This window comes from Tetrahymena thermophila (assembly GCF_000189635.1).
Source record: "Tetrahymena thermophila SB210 genomic scaffold scf_8254475, whole genome shotgun sequence".
Taxonomy (NCBI): Eukaryota; Ciliophora; class Oligohymenophorea; order Hymenostomatida; family Tetrahymenidae; genus Tetrahymena; species Tetrahymena thermophila.
Genome location: NW_002476250.1, coordinates 526,789 through 543,732, shown reverse-complemented (window position 1 = coordinate 543,732; position 16,944 = coordinate 526,789). Strand labels below are relative to the sequence as shown.

At 23.8% G+C, this 16,944-nt stretch overlaps 4 protein-coding genes across 4 annotated transcripts; 2 read left to right on the top strand and 2 right to left on the bottom strand. All coding sequences in view use genetic code 6, as the record gives it.

Moving 5' to 3' along the window:
• Nucleotides 1-976: 976 nt before the first annotated feature.
• TTHERM_00421080 (hypothetical protein) lies at nucleotides 977-3,457 on the bottom strand (the record flags this gene model as incomplete). The annotated part of the gene is made up of 1 exon (XM_001033362.2): nucleotides 977-3,457. The coding sequence occupies one exon, from the start codon at nucleotides 3,455-3,457 to the stop codon at nucleotides 977-979; it is 2,481 nt and encodes an 826-aa protein (XP_001033362.2).
• An 866-nt stretch (nucleotides 3,458-4,323) lies between these two features.
• TTHERM_00421070 (Serine/Threonine kinase domain protein) lies at nucleotides 4,324-9,970 on the top strand (the record flags this gene model as incomplete). The annotated part of the gene is made up of 4 exons (XM_001033361.3): nucleotides 4,324-4,613; nucleotides 4,781-8,343; nucleotides 8,401-8,636; nucleotides 8,693-9,970. The coding sequence occupies exons 1-4, from the start codon at nucleotides 4,579-4,581 to the stop codon at nucleotides 9,968-9,970; spliced, it is 5,112 nt and encodes a 1,703-aa protein (XP_001033361.3). The 5' UTR covers nucleotides 4,324-4,578.
• A 1,888-nt stretch (nucleotides 9,971-11,858) lies between these two features.
• On the bottom strand, nucleotides 11,859-12,674 carry TTHERM_00421060 (transmembrane protein, putative; the record flags this gene model as incomplete). The annotated part of the gene is made up of 1 exon (XM_001033360.3): nucleotides 11,859-12,674. One exon carries the CDS (start codon nucleotides 12,672-12,674, stop codon nucleotides 11,859-11,861), a length of 816 nt encoding a protein of 271 aa, XP_001033360.2.
• A 2,166-nt stretch (nucleotides 12,675-14,840) lies between these two features.
• On the top strand, nucleotides 14,841-15,902 carry TTHERM_000421059 (hypothetical protein; the record flags this gene model as incomplete). Its single annotated transcript, XM_012799373.1, has 1 exon — nucleotides 14,841-15,902. One exon carries the CDS (start codon nucleotides 14,841-14,843, stop codon nucleotides 15,900-15,902), a length of 1,062 nt encoding a protein of 353 aa, XP_012654827.1.
• Nucleotides 15,903-16,944: the final 1,042 nt, after the last annotated feature.

The window sequence follows — 16,944 nt, the reverse complement described above, 5'->3', positions numbered from 1 at the left end:
GAAAGCTATAGATAGTTAGAATAATTTTTTTGATCCAGTTATTTTTTATGGATCTATCTATCTATCTGTCATATATTCATTCGAGTTAAGGAATAGTTAAGGCTACATAAAAAAGCAAAATTATCTTTTAGTTAAACTGGCTCCAAATTTTACATATCATATAACTAAATAATATATAATTTTATAAATCAAATAATAACATTTTTAATTTATTTTAATTTCATTAGTAAAATTCAAAGTCTTCATTTATTTTCAAGATAATTATAAAACAAATAACAATTTGCTAAAAAATTTATAATTTCAATAATTAATATTATTTTTATTAAAATAAAACCAAAATGAAATTATATCATTTTCCAATAATTTTCATTACTTTTATAGGCTTTTTTTACTTTTTATATATTCAAGATAAATTTTAAAAGCTTAAAATTTCTTAAAATATAAGAATTGGTAACAAGCTAATAAAATAATTTATAATTTCAGTATTTAATATTATTATTATTAAAATAAAATAAAAAATGAAATTATATCATTTTCCAATAATTTTCATTTCTTTAATATGATTCAAATACGTTATATATTTTCAAGATAAATTTAAAAAGCTTAAATTTGCTTAAAATTACAAAGAATTAGTAACAAGCTAATAAAATAATTTATAATTTCAACAATTAATATTATTTTTATTATGAATATTTTTGAAAGTTAAAAAATAAAACCAAAATGAAATGACATAATTTTCCATTTATTTTCATTTCTTTAATAGGTTCCAAATACTGAATATATTTTCAATACAATACTTTTATAAGCTCAAATTTGCTTAAAATACAAATAAATAGTAACAGGCGACAAAAATAATTTTACAATTAAAATTGTTTTTAATATAAAAATATTTGTAAGTAATAAAACTATAAATTTTTAAGCAACAAAAATTGTTGATGTTATTTATAATTACAAAAGATAGAATATTTAATTTAGTTCAAAATGTGTTATAAATTTATAATATTTTTTGGTTAAGTTATGATTAAATGTTTAAATAGAATTTAATTATTAAGCGATTAAATATTTCTTTTCTTTTAATTATTTCCGAATGCAGCAGTTGCTTTGAAGCATAGATTTAATATATAACAATCTTTTTTAAAAGAAAGTAAAAATTAATTATTTGTTGAAATCCTTTGTTTTATAGAATGCAATTTGCATCCCCATTTTTAAAATGATAAGAAAGTAGATACTTGTTAAGAGTAATAGTTTAATAAAATGAATTGAATATTTGCTCCTATAGCAGCTGTTTTTCTTCTGAGAAATCTTAGCTTAAAATATTATTATTACTTTAAATATTTTGTAGTGAAGAAATCGACACATTTGAACTAAAATCTTTGAGATAGAAGTGAACAATATTTTCTTAAGTTTATAGAAATCTGAATGCTATTTATTAGCTAAAAAATGAGTTGGTAGAAAATTTAAATGTTACAAGAGAGATCTTTCTTAGTGATTAAACGAATTCTGATATTACTTTTTCAACAGATTTCCTTGGTTATAAAGAAAAAACTGAGGAGTATACATGCATAGCCTGTTATGTATCAGTTTTTTGTCTCTAGGATACTTGTTGAGATATATTTTATTAAGATCCAAAGTTATCTTAAAGACAGAAATTCAGTAAAGTAAATTTCTTCAGATTATTACATTTTGAAATAAAATCAAAAAGCTCTATATAATTACTTCCAAAAACAGTATTTTCTAAAATTAGCTCTAATGTGATAATTTCATTAGTTTAATAAGGTAAAAAGTATTTAGATAATATTTAATTGGTTTGATTAGTTTATTACTAAACTATTTATTTGCTTTAAAGTGCATTTTAATTATTGTTGGAATCATTTGTTTAGCAACGAAAGTTCTGTTTTGTTTTAAATAGAGATAAAGGTTCAGATGGGAATAATTATTGAAAGAATTCTTCTTTTTAGCTATTTTCTTGGTTTTTTTGAGCAAGATTTCGTTATTTATTTATCATAAAATGAGTGATTGTTGATATAACTATAGCAGGTTATGTTACTCCAAACAAGGATAGAAGCGGTGGACCTAAATTTTTCATAAGCGAGCCTATTTTACTTCCACTTTATTCTTTTACATAATTTTAATCAATAGTTGAAGCTAAATCTATAGAATCCTCTTACTAGTGCATCTCAGTAATTTTTTTATGGATTAAGCTAGTTAATTATGCAAAAATTTTATTGTTTTAGTTAATTTTATTATTAACTTTCATATTACTGAATAATTTATTTAAATTTTAATTTTAGTAATCCAAAATATGTTCATGATTACTTTTTATTCTATCAAATAACTCTAGCTAATCTAGAGATTTTAAATTTTTGAAGACCAACTTTATGCAAATATTCTCAAAATTTTTATATATTTCCTTAAACAAATAAGGAAAATCACTAACTGATTAGATTTAGTTAATGTCAGTTCTATCTTATTAATTATTTTATTTATCTTAACTCTGTTTATCAAGTGGTTCATAGATTGTTTTCTTAGAGTTTAAAAGAGGAGAGAAGTCGATTATATAATTTACAGATATTTAGCAGGACGGATAAATTTTATGTAAGTTACTCAAACTAAAGATAACATGAAATTGTTAAGAATCAATATTCAAATCAAATTCCAATCTTTTAATGTTTGATTTATCTGTGTTGAATAAAGTATTTAATAATGTTTTAATTAATTCAGGGTATTAACAACCATCAATTAAGATAAAATTAATTTATTTTAAATTTATGCAAGATAGAAATTCAGAGAAACTTTCTTATAATTTTTATTAAAAGACTAAATCATCTTTACCTTAGGCAAGTTACTTACTTATATTTTATTGAGAAGGTTCAGGATTGATTAAAATTCTTTTGAGCATAGGATATTTATAATTGGAAAGAGGAAAGTAGGAGTATATATCATTTATTTCCAAAGATTATGCCTATACTAGTATCTCTTAAAAATTAAAATCAGACCATTAATAATCTGCCTCAATATCAAATTTTAAATTTGTTAAAGACAGTAATAATCCATCAATACTCACTAAAAATTTATTTATACATGGAATATGAATTTCTAATGACGGGTTTTCTTCCTTTTTTATATTCACGCTTATTTTATCTACGCATTTCGTATTTTCATCAATTAATAATTATGATTTAAAAGTATTGAATTATTGTAAAAACCTCTAAGTCATCTAGCTGCATGCACAATATTATTCAGTTTAAGTTTTATTATCTTTAAACTCTTAAATCTCAATATCAATTACTTTGAAAATAAAATTAATTTATATCAAAGATTAGTAGTCTTTAGATATTTTCCATTAAATTGCAGTTTATAGTAAATCTCTGCCCTTTTCTAATATTGGAAATTATTAATTTACAGCTTGCTCGTCAGAAAAAATAGATCCAATATATGATAAATTTTCTCTTCTCATAAAACCATAAATGAATATCCAATAAAATTCAATAACCAGATGTATTTTAGTTTACTATTAACAATTTTATGTGTGCCTAATAATTTGCTTTTTATAAATTAACAAATACTCTTAATTTTTTTACTTTATCAATTATCAGGCTATCCTGACTGATTTACTATTTTATGAAAATTAATTATAATCACAAACTTAGTAACTTTAATTGTCATAACCATAATAAAAATATTTGCAAATTTAAAAATAATTTTAATTAAATAAATTTTATTAAATAATATCTATTTTTATTTAGTAATTCTAATTTTTGATATATATATTGAATGTATTTATGTAGAACTTTTATGATGGTAGCAGTAGAAAATAAATTAATCTATTAGTACAACAAAAAATTAAAAATATTATTAGAATTAGCATTATCAAATAGCAAAAATTTTCTAAATAATTAAAATATTCAAGTTCTTGTATTCGAATAAGGAAATTAAAAAATAAGTTAATATTTTTATATTTGATAACTATTTTTAGTTTTAAATTACTTCAATAAAATTGGAAAATATAAAACCATAACTCCAATTAAAAATTATTTATTTATATAATCTTCTATCGTTGCTTTTTGTAAAATATATTAGCCTTTAATTATGTATCTACTATGATGCCTAAAAAAAAATATGCAAGGTAGTTTGTTTGTTTGTTTATTTACTTGTTTGCTTGCTTGCTGGCTTGCTTGTTTTTTAGGCAATTAATTAGTTATTATTTCAATCAAATGATTGATAATTAAGAATAAAATGATTAAAGATTGTTAAATAAAATTATCAAGCTCTTTTACACTGTATATTTTTTTAGATTATAAGTAATTGAATAATTAAGAGAGAGGTAAGCGAATATTAAAATTTTTGATAAATATAAACACTACTAAAGTAATAAATAGTTTAATTTAGAAAAAAGAGTTAAGAGAAAAGCAAAAAAAATTATATATTATATATACTAACTATTTACTTGTAAATAAAATCTAATCAAGCAGGCAGGCAGCATTTCTAGGAGTATTTACTTTAATTATAGCAAAGTACAATACCAATTTAAGGAATTACAAATAGGTTGTTGCAAATCTTTTATCCTTCATTTTCAATATGAATTAGATATAGTCGGAAGCGTCTAAAAACGTGTAAAAGTTATTTTTAGTTTTTTGATTTCTCTACCATATTTTAACTATCTAGATTTATGCAAAATTAAAATCATTATTTAAGTTAAACAGTTAAATGAATTAATCTAAGAGTTATAAATGCATTAAATATTCTAATGAGTGCTTTAAAATTTTAATTTAATAAATAGGTAGGAGGCTTAGTCTATCAAGTAGACTTCGTAGCTATTTCCTTAATATTAATTTAAGAAGAACTTATAGTCACCATAAAAAGGAGGATATTCAAATGATATGTACTCTGGAATCAATCCAAATACAATACTTTCATTTAATCTGTAAACAAATTAAGCTGTTTAAATATCGTTAGCACCAAATGATTTAAAAACTCCTAATATTGGCAAAGCTAACAATTTAGTTTTAGGAGGTAATTCTTACAGCAACCAAACGCCTGTTTAATAATAATAATACCCTTCTATAAATGCATAATATTCCTTTTAAAGTGCTAAAGATAGCTAAATAGCAAACCCTGCACTACAGAAACCAGGAGAAAGCAATTTAAAATATGAAGCCATATAAAGTTAACAACCATAATATAATAGTTTGAATGTCAAAAATGAATTAAATTAGACACCTCAATAAATGAGTTATACGTAGAATCCACTAGTACAATAAAGTAATACAAATTTTAGTATTAGCAACTAAAACGTATAGGGCAGCAACAATTTCAATCAAGGGTCATCTAATTCAGTAAATTTTGTTAAAAGCCCTAATAGCTCTAACTCAACAATAGGATAGTCTGCTTAACAAGGTAATAGCTCCTTTTTTTCAAATATAGGTCAATAGCAATTATAAAATAATTAAAGAGCCTCAATAGAAGTAAGTATGGCTGGAGTAAATAACTCAAATGGATCAAAAATTAATTCTACGAATAGCGCTAACATTTAAGGTGGCTAATAAAATTAAAATTTACTTTATAACGCCTAAAGTCAATCTTAAACTTTTTCTAGCAACTAAGGAGCTAGCAGTAATAATTAAACAATTATTGATACAAGAACATAAGTACTAGGGCAAGGTCCAGGTGTTGGCATGATTAGTTTAGATAGTAGCTATACAAATTTAGCAAGCAATACCATATTAGGACAGTCTTAGGGACCATAAATAATACCATCGAATGAAAATTTATCTATAATAACTCCATAAGATATGTCGAATATTACTAACGTTAATTATTTTAATTTCTAAGATTTAACTCTAACTTCGCATTAAAATAGTCAAATAAAAACGACAACCAATCAAAATTTGAATTATAATGAATAAAATATATTGCAAAATTTAAAAAATAATAGCAACAACTTATAAAGTAATAATATTTAACCATAGTCTTTTTCACCTGCACCCACTTCTATATCAAAAAAGCAAGATTATAGCTATTCCAATAAATAAACTTCAGTGACAGCTAATAATACTCCATACAAACAATCTATATCAGGATAATCAAATACAGGTAAAATTGAAATAAAAAATCCAAATTAATTAAATCTATAAAATGATATTTATTCTAAAAATTTCATTTAACCAGCCTAGTCGCCTGGTAGATTAGGTTTAAATTCAACAAAAGTCGGAAATAGTTTTGCAAACAATAATTTCGATTAACAAGAACACAACAAAATAAATTCAAATAGACATTCATAGAATTAAAAAAGTCTGAATGGAGTCTCGACCTCTTCTAATGCTTTAACTATCATAGGAAATACTTAATAATAAGGATAGTTGCTGCCTTCTTAGCAATAGCTAGTTTAGAGTATCGTTCTTTAAAAAAATAGATCTTAAAGTCCTAATAATATTAAATCTTCAAAAAATTATGGATAAACATCACCTTCTTTTAGTAAACTAGGATATCAACAAAATAATTTGTAGTCAAACATAAATTTATCATCAAACACTGGTTAAACTTAACACAACTATTTATCACCAAATTACTTATACAATGCTGCTAATTCTTCTTCTCATGCAATTAAAAAATTACCTTGCAAGGAGAGTCAATCCCCTGAAAACAGAGATAAAAACCTTTCTTCAAATAATTATAGTAACTAAAATAATAATTAATAGTTTACTTAAGCATAACCAAAACCTTCGAATAGTCCTTCTTCATATAATTATACCACACCTTAATAACATTAATAGTAAGTTTCTTAAAGTAGCTACTATAAAGTAGCTTCTTAAATAAGGAGAAATCAATTAAAAGAAAAAAGACCTTCAGTACTTAATAGTGAGAATTCAGCCAATGCTGAATTAATTTAAAGTGTTAAATGTGGGAGTGTTTTAGGGAGCTTTGCTTCTTCATAATTAAATATAAATTCCTCCGTGAATGTGGGAGCAGTGGAGAATCCTCAATAGCAATTAATATATTCATAGAACTATGGCAAAGCACTTCCGATAAATGACCAATAAAAATAGTAATACTTACAATAGCAAAAAGAACTTTAACAAAAAGTACTTTCTGCAGGCACTAAGAGATAAAGTAGCACTGGGAGTTAAGGCAGCAAAAGCTAAGATAAAAAAGATTAAAAAAAGAGATTCACAGTTGTTGATAAATTTAATGAAAAATATACAAAAAAATTAATTATAGATCTTTGCAATTACATGAATAACTCAAATGATGGACAAGTTAGTGAAAGCACAAATAAACAAACTGACAACTAATAAATATCTTAAGATGAAGAAGACCCTATTAAAAGAACAAGTTCAAGAAAAGGGAATTGGCAAAACAACAGTAATTTGAACATGATAGAAATTTTATCATAATAACGTGTTCTTTAAAGAAGTGTAAGCAATCAAAAGCGAAATATCCTTTCTCATAATAATAAAAGTAGTGATATCACAGGAAGCAACCCTATTAGTAGTAATACTAAGCATATAAATTTAAATAATAACCTCCTTACTCCATCTAAATCTACTTAATCTGCATCAAAAAGATTTAGTTTTAGATATACTGATAAGCCTTGGGAAAATACATCTTTCTAAAATAATTCCAAATTTAATTCTAAATATGGATCATTTTCTGTTATGAGATCAATGAATAATTCATAGAGCAATTGGAATTTGAACGGAAGCTAACATCTCAATTCTAGTATTAATGGTGAAATTTAGGGAGGAGGATTAAAAAAGAATATAAAAATATCAAGTAACGTCTAGTTAAATATGGATGGTAAAACAAATAGTAAAAAAAAAAATTCTAGTAATTTTATATTAGAAGGATTTAATGATTCATAAGAAATCAGTTCTTCTAGAAATTAAAAGACCAAAGCAACTCATAAAAATAAAAATGCCTCTGACAATATAAATATCCTTAATAAACACACAGGAGGAACTGATACAAAGTCGTTTAGTATTTAAAATTCTACCAATAAATACAAATTCTAAAGTACCTCTAACAACCATTTAAGCAAACCGAATACGTCTTCAAATGCATTTCAAAAGCAATAATAGCAGCATACTATAAATAAAAAATCAAATAGAGGTTCTGCTCATATTGACCCAAGTAATCAATAACAAAAAATAAAAATATCACCTTAAATTAATAGTTTAAAGCAAGAAAAGTAGACATTCTCTCCTTAACTCTCCTCATAAGCAAACAGCAAAAACTCAACTAAAAGCGAAATTAAAAAATCACAAATAATAAATGCTCCATCAATTTCTTAAATTAATAAAAATAGATTTTCCGAAAACAACTATTCTTAGCATGCAAGTTTTGGTAATATTTTAATAGAATTAAAAAAATTAAAATTAAAAACTATTTTGATTTAAAAAGATAAAGCATAAGAACACGAAGATTTAGAAAGAGAAGAGGAATATGTAGAGGATGAAGATTTTGATGAGGAAAACCATATAGAAGATTTTGAAAATGAAGATGAAGAAGAAGAGCTAGAAGTTCATAGTCAAACAGATGAAAGCAACAACAGTAGCAAAGCTATACCAGTTTAAGGTACTTAGCAGCACTTCTTACATGACTAAGGGCTTACTCAAATAAATTAACCCATCCATTAGGTACATAAATATTAGTTTTTTTTTAATTAATATAAATTTTTTATATTAAAAAACAGCATCATGCTAGCAATTAAGATTAACAAAGACCGAACACAATAACACCATAATATTAGTACAATTTTGAAAGTAATTTAGAGTAAGTATTTGGAGTAAACTTAAATATTGAAGAACTTAAAAAAGAAAGATAAAAGCTTATAAGGAAAATTACCTCTACTTTCAAGGTAAAAAATAAAGCTTTATCTACAAGCTAAGAATACTATAAAGTTTTGCATGTAATTGGAAAAGGTGCATTTGCTAAAGTATGCTTAGCTGTTTAATTACTTACTGGTAAATTTGTTGCAATAAAACTCATAGATAAATCGATTTTGAGAAGTGAAAGTGCAAAGAAGAGGGTCCTGCAAGAAGTCTAAATCCTAAAAAAACTGAATAATCATAAACACGTGCTTAAACTCCTAGAAGTCTTTGAAAACAGAAAGCTCATCTTTATTGTTACTGAGTATTTCAGAGGCTAAGATTTAATGAAAATGATGAAAGAGCGTAATGGTGAACCATACACAGAAAATTAAGTGCGTTATATGCTGACCTAAATAATTAGCGGCTTAAGGTATATCCATGGAAATATGGTCCTGCATCGCGACATTAAATTAGATAATATACTTGTTGATTCGTAGCTAAATTTAAAAATAATAGATTTTGGAATATCAAGAATTATATTAAAAGACCAAAAGATGATGGAATAATGCGGTACTCCTGCCTTTCTTGCTCCAGAAATAATAGCTAACAAAGGCTACGAGGGATTTGGTAGTGATTTATGGAGCTTAGGAGTGTTAATTTACATCCTCTTATTTGGAAAAGTTCCTTTTAAAGGTAATAACTTGACAGAATTGCATCGCAACATACTTAACGGTGTACTACCTCTCGATGAGATGAGAGAAACGAACGTTTCCCAAGAAGCACAAGACCTGCTCCAAAAGATACTTAAATTAAAAGTGAAGGAAAGAATAAATCTTGAAGGAATAGCCAACTCTGCTTGGATGAGAGGCTATTAAATTCCAGAAGGTATTGAGAATAAATAGCTTCATTATAAGCAATAGCAATAATAATAATTAGACTGTTAATAGAATTTTGATATTCAAACTAGCGCGGGATCTAGTGATTAATTTGATGAAAAAATTATTGGATAGATTGAAGGATTTGGATACTCTCGAGAGTATATTCTTCGTTGCCTAAACAAAGGAGGCTTATCTCATGTAAATGCTATATACAAACTAATTAAAAATAGTAATACTAACAACAACAACAATAATAACAACTAAAATTTTTTCTATTCATGAAAAACAAATAAAAGCTTAATAATTAATATCAAATTTTCAGTTTTGATTTCTCAATTATGTATATTTTTCATCAAATATTTTATTTGAAGGAAAATTCTTTGTTTTTGACATACTATTTTATACTTATTATATATCTATCTATCTAACTATTTATTTCATTATGATTATTTCAATATTTTATTCATTTGCTGAATTCGATAGAAAGAAATATAAAACAAAAAATAATTTGTTCTCACAAAAAAAAAAAATAAAAATTTGTTTTTATATTATTTGATAAAAAAAAGATATTTCTAAAAATTAATTTAGAATTTAAAAAACAATTTTTCATTTTTATTAATAAAATAGCTTAAAAATAATTAATTCAAATTATAAAATAATAATAAAAATCTTATTAGATAAATTGTGTTTATAAATTAAGTAATTTTAAGAATTTTGATTTTTTTATTATTTCGTGGGATACTCTCTTTTAATTATCCAAATAAAATTGGTATCAAAAATAATAATTAATTCTTTTAATAAGTAAAAACCTCCATTCTTTTTTGATTTTTTTTATAATATGATCTTAATTAAATATTTTGATTCATCCATTTATTTTATGAAATTCACTTGTAAATAAGATGTTTGAGGATCAGCTATATTTACATTTTAAATCTAAGTCTCTCTCTCTGTTCAAAGTAAAATTGCTATATTTTATTTTACTCTTTAATAAAATATTAAGCATTTAATAATATGTATCATATTTTTAAAATAGTAGCAATCCTCATATAAAAATTAGTAATCCCAAATGTTTTCATTTAATCTAAACATTTGAAAGTAAAAAATTTAATTTACATATTTAAGGTAATTTTAATGATAGCTAATGAGTGTAATACATTAGAATTAGAAGATACTATTATGATTAAGTTGATATCAATATTAAGCCATATATGATTTATTTACCATTTTTGGCACTATTAAAGTAATAAACAGCTTGCTTTAATATTTATTATAAATAGAGAATTTTAAACTCTATAGATATTTTGTTAGTTGGTTAAGTAGTTAGTTAATTTATTAGTTAGTTTCTTTTTTTATTTGTTTGTTTTTTGTGAGTTTTTGGGGAAGATTTTTTATATAATTAATATGGGTATCTATCTTATAAACAAATTATTTCTGATAATGTTTATTTAATCTTTTCTATTTAAATGAATAGCTTTTCTAACTTATTCAGCGGTTCTAAATCACAAAAATTTTGAGAAAAAAATATCTAATATACTTTATTTATTTTTGATACTCTAATATTTATTTTCTTCCTTATAAAACAATTAATTATACATGTTTTCTTTTATATAGTGAGACAGGAATTTTTATATTTACTTTTTATTATGACCATACTAAAATATGTATATACTTTTATCAAATTTCCTTTAAAGAATACTCAAAAATTTATGTTTTTCATCTTTTTTAAAAAGATATGTGGTACTTTTATTTAAGTTTATTGACTGATTAAATATGAAAAAATCAGTCAAAAAATATTTGATGTAAGTTACTTAAGACGTAAAGCTAGATTTCTAAAATGGTAAGGATACTGATAGCGTGCTAATTCTAATTCGAGCTATATGGCTGCTAACAATTTTTTATTACTTTGGCTTGCTTGCTCACAAAACAAATAAAGTTATTTATTGCTTTAGAAAAATAGGACAATGTTAACAAAAAAAGTAAGGGAATGAGAGCGAGAATTATGAAAATCAAATGTTAGTTTTAGAAAAGAGAAAGCTATCTAAAATAAGTAAACATTTTAATGAATACAAAATAACACAAAATGTTGATTGAATATACAAACATTCTTAAATTTATCTTAGAGTAATTTCACAAAAAAAGTCATTTAAATTATGGTTTCATATTAAAATTTTCAATCAGTGACACCTTGGATTCTATCTAATTCTTCAACGTTCTTGGCAAATCTTGCAACAACAAGTTCGAATAATTCGTTGTTTTCTTGAATGGCTTGGTTAATCTTTTCAGCATTGAAGTCTTCATCTTCCTTCAAGTTGTGGTTATCCATGAATTCCTTAACTGCCTTTTCGGATTCGTCGATGTGTAAGGGGGTAACCAAAACGATGTTTAAGGTGGTGTACAACTTACGGAATCTCAAAACATCAGCAGCATTGATGAGGGGAGCAAGTCTCTTGGCAGTTTCAGAGATGCTACCTTCGACAATGTGATCCTTAAGGAGTTCATAAGACTTGTCACTAATGTTTGCCTTGATGGAATTGCTAATGGTAGGGAAGCAGTAAGTCATTGACTTCTTGTCATAACTGTGCTTTTCAGCGAATGACTTAATAAGATTTAAAAGTTCAGTGGAGATATCAGTGGTGAGGGGTTAAGATTTGTCGGGCATGTTGTTGATTAAATCACACAATTCGCAAATCTTAGCATCGAATTCAACTGCATCACCAGTAGCAGACTTAACAGTGATCTTGGTAGTAAGGGTATCCATTTAAAAAGTTTTCTTATTTAATTAACTATTTATTATCTTTTTTATGATATTTTTTAATAAATTTTTTTATTTCTTTTTGCTGCTGATAGCTAAGCCTTTAATGATCAGAGTATCATATCTTTAGGACTTTTTGAGATAATACTAATGATTTCTGAAATTAATCAAATAGCACATTGTGTAGCAACTACTGAGACCAAATATAAAATGATACTTTTTATATATTCTCATTACCAGCAATTCATCTTATAATTATTTTTTATTTGATGAATTAAATCTTATTCAATCTTTAGAAATAGAAATATATTTCATTTTAGCCATTTTTAGAAGGTAATCGTTTAGAAATAAGTTAAATAAGGTTATGATAGAAAATTTCAAAAATTTTCACAATTATTCTAATAGATTCAGAAATTTGTACTTTTTTCTTTTAGTAAATTTTTTTTTCCCTCTCATCTCTCTGATCAATAAATCTTGTTAAAAAATTTGCTTTGAATTATGTGCTAACCCAGCCGAAGCGAGTTTGATTTATAAAAATAATTAATTTTTCTATACATCAAAAATTGTAAGAAAATATTAATATTTCGGATAGATTTCTTGTGCGTATAAATGAATATTATTAAGGTACTTACTTACTTATATTTAGCCTATATTTTAGTCTTTCAATATTTTGATTTATAATTTATTTATCTAAAACATTTTAATACATTTTTCAAACACATTATTCTCGCTTTTGTTTTTTGTTGAAATGAGGTAAATAAAATTAATTAATAAATAAATAAATATTAATTAATAATTTGTTGGAGAATATTTGCGATTCAATTAGTTAGATTTATTTAATCATATCATTAAAAATTATATTAGTAATAGCTTTTCAACTGGTTGGTAGGTAGGTAGGTAGGTAGGTAGGTAGGTAGGTAGGTAGGTAGGTAGGAAGGTTATAATTAGAAAAATTAATATTATTATTCAAAATTAGATTAGTGAATTGTTTTATTGTAAGAGCTTTAATTTGTATTTATTAGACAATTAAGATTATAAATTTTAGTCACATTAAAATATAAAAGTAAAAAGATTGGTAGAGTTTTAATATTCTGATTTTATTTACAATGAACCAGTCTAATAAAATTCAATCTTAGGGTAAAACTTTTAATTAGATTTCAAATAATTTATTGAGATATTCTATGATAGATAATTAGGTAGATATTTAAAACGAAGAATAGCAGTATATATAGCCTCCTTTATCATCGTAGATAGCTTTATCAACAATTAATAGACCAAGGTTAGGAGGGATGGATAAAATTCAAATTGCTGAAGTTGAAAATTAAAGGGAATAAACATGCATTCAAGAAAATATGGATTAGGTAAAATTAGGATAGCCATTTTTTGATAAGTACAGAAATGGCACAAATGTTTTTAGTTTATCTGATAATTATTTGTCATTATAGTAAGATAATTTTAGAATAAGATTTGATCACTAATCTCATTATTAAAAATTTTAGAATGAGCTGAATAACACAAATGAAGAAATGCAGCAGGAATAAAGTTAAACTGAAAAGGAAATAAATAATAATTTCAACTTAACTACTAAAATGTCACCTGAAATTCAAAATTTAGATCATCCCTTCAATTAAGAGTAAGATAAAATATATGAATAAATGAACGAAAAAACCCACAACAGTGACATTTCAGGAAATAATCATGAAGTCTAAGAAAGTCAACAAGCATAAACAGATTATGAAGAAAATATTTACAGCGGATAGGAGGATTATGATTAGAATGAAGATGAAAATGACAATGAAAATATACCTACTATGATAAATGATAATAATAATATTATAAATAGCAATTAAAATAATCCAACAAATTAAAATTATTATTTAAATTACTAATAACCTAATTAAGTATTTTAGTAAAATAACATTATGCAATAAAGCAATACGTAAAATTAACAAGTCAAAATCAAAGATAATCATGTTGATTAAGAAGGAGGAGATAATTAATACCAATACTTTGATGAAGAGGAAGAAGAAGAAAATGTTTAGTTTCAGGATTAGAATTATTATGATCAGTCTTCAAAATACAACTAATTACAAGAAAATTAGGAATTTCATGAAGACTCTAAGTAATAGTATAGTGCACAATAAAACACTAACACAGTTAATTCTTAATACAATAATGTTTAAGATGATAACTAAAACATTAATTAAAACCATTATTAGGATAATTAATACAAAATAAATTAGTAATAGTACTAAATAAGAAGCGATCATTGTTAAGATTAAATAAACAATCAATTTTTTAATCTGCCTGATCATATAAAGTAGCTGAAACTTCAAATAATAGATACTGATACTTTGATTAAAGAGAATAAAAAATATAAATTGCAAATAGACATATAAGATGAGCAAATCAGAAATTTAAAAGCTTAGAGCGAAAGCTTTCTAGAATAGGAAAAAAAATATTAAAGCGAATTATCAAATAAGAATAATGAAATATTAAAATATAAATAAGAAATTGTAGCTCTAGAAGGCTAGCTAAAATAGCAAAATTTAAAAATAAAATAAAACAAAAGTGAATTAAAATCTTAGAATAATTAAATTATGGAAGAGTTAAGATAAAAAATAAGAGAATAGTAAGATGAGATAGATAAAAAAACCAAAAGAATTATTGAACTTAGTAAATTTTTAGAAAATAATCAGAAATCTAAATCAGCAAGTCTTGAAAAAGATGAAATGCTAGATGCATTTTAAGACAATTTTGATTCTTAAACTGAGCAGGTATTCAAAGACTAGGTTGATAAATAATATTAAGAAAGCAAGTAATAGTAAGAAATTTTAATAAGTTCAAATTAATAAAAATAAAATGCTATTTCTTAATAGTAAATTGGATAGGTAAAAAGTTAAGATTAAGATCTAAATAACAAGGTAAAAGCTATCAAATAGTAAAAAAAATAGGTATAATTTTAGGAAAGTATAGAGGAAATATAAATAGAATAGACAAAACTTTCTAATACTGCTAATTCTCAAGTAGGTTATTAAAATAGTCATTATGAGGAGTAAATTGTTAAAAAAATAAAACTAAATGAAGAGATTCTGCTTGAAAGCAAGAAAAAAATAGATAATATATCACAGATATTAGAAAAGACTTATGAAAATATAAATAGCTAAGGTTCTGATATAACTAGTTTAATAACAAAACAAGATAAAATTTTAGAAATAGCAAACTAATAAGTTGGCAACTAATAAGCAAGCTCAAAGCAAACGTAAATATTTTTTGAATCTATGCATGGCTAATAATAAACAATAAAATAGATTATGGAATCATAACTGCAAGCTTTCTAATCTAATTTATTAAAAGAATAAGAAAAAATTTTGTAAAAAATGTCTCAATAATTTTCAGATGAAATGCAAAAAGTTATATCGAAAGGTGAAACAAATTTAATTCTTCATCCAAACACACTGAACCAAAGCTAATTTTAAGAGCTACATGAAATAAAGAATCAAAATTAAAATTTTAACTATGATTATAATACTTCTCCTATTAATAAAAGCTTTAGTAATGATATTTAGGATAATGAATAAGTTGCAATCTAGCAAATAGACATTGAAATAGATTAGTAATAAATTTAGGAATAAAAAATGAATGATAATACTACAATAGCAACTGATTTTATATCTTAAGAAAAAGATGATACAGAAAGATGCTAGAAAGATATGAAAAATGAAGATCTAATCTAAAAAAATAATGAAAATTTAGTTTGTTAAATCGAAAATTAAAATTCTTAAATTTAAAGGGAAATAAAATAATTAAATGATTTTTAAACAAACGAAAAACTAAATAATTCATTTTAAAAAACGAATATATCTTAAGAAAAAGATGATGGAGAAAGATGCTAGAAAGATATGAAAAATGAAGATCTAATCTAAGAAAAAAATGAAAGTTTAGTTTGTTAAATAGAAAATTAAAAATCTTAAATCCAAAGTGAAATAAAATAATTAGATGATTTTTAAACAAACGAAAAACTAAATAATTCATTTTAAAAAAAGAATATAAATGAATAATAATAAACAAGCAAAACAGTTATTTAAAATGACTTTGTAATTGGTAATTAGAAAGACAAATAAAACTAAAAATCTCTAATGATTATTGAAGAATAAAATAATAAAATTATAAAAACGTAGAAATAAGATACTGAAAATGAAAGATTAAAATAAGATGATAAAAGAGAAAATCTCAATCAAACTGTTTCTGGTTTGATTAAAAATTAAAATGATGATTAAATTTTACAGACGAAGAGTAATTTAAATACAAATTTGAAAGAAATCAAATAAGTAAAAGAGAGAAAAGAAAGAAAGTTAAAAGAAAAGCAAGAATAAAAATAAGATATTTAAAACTAGCTTGTTAAACAGGGCAATGCAAATTTAAAGTTAAATTAAAATTAAAAACTTATCAATTTTGATATAAAAAATACATAAACAAAGTAAGTAATAAACAACTAGCTTTA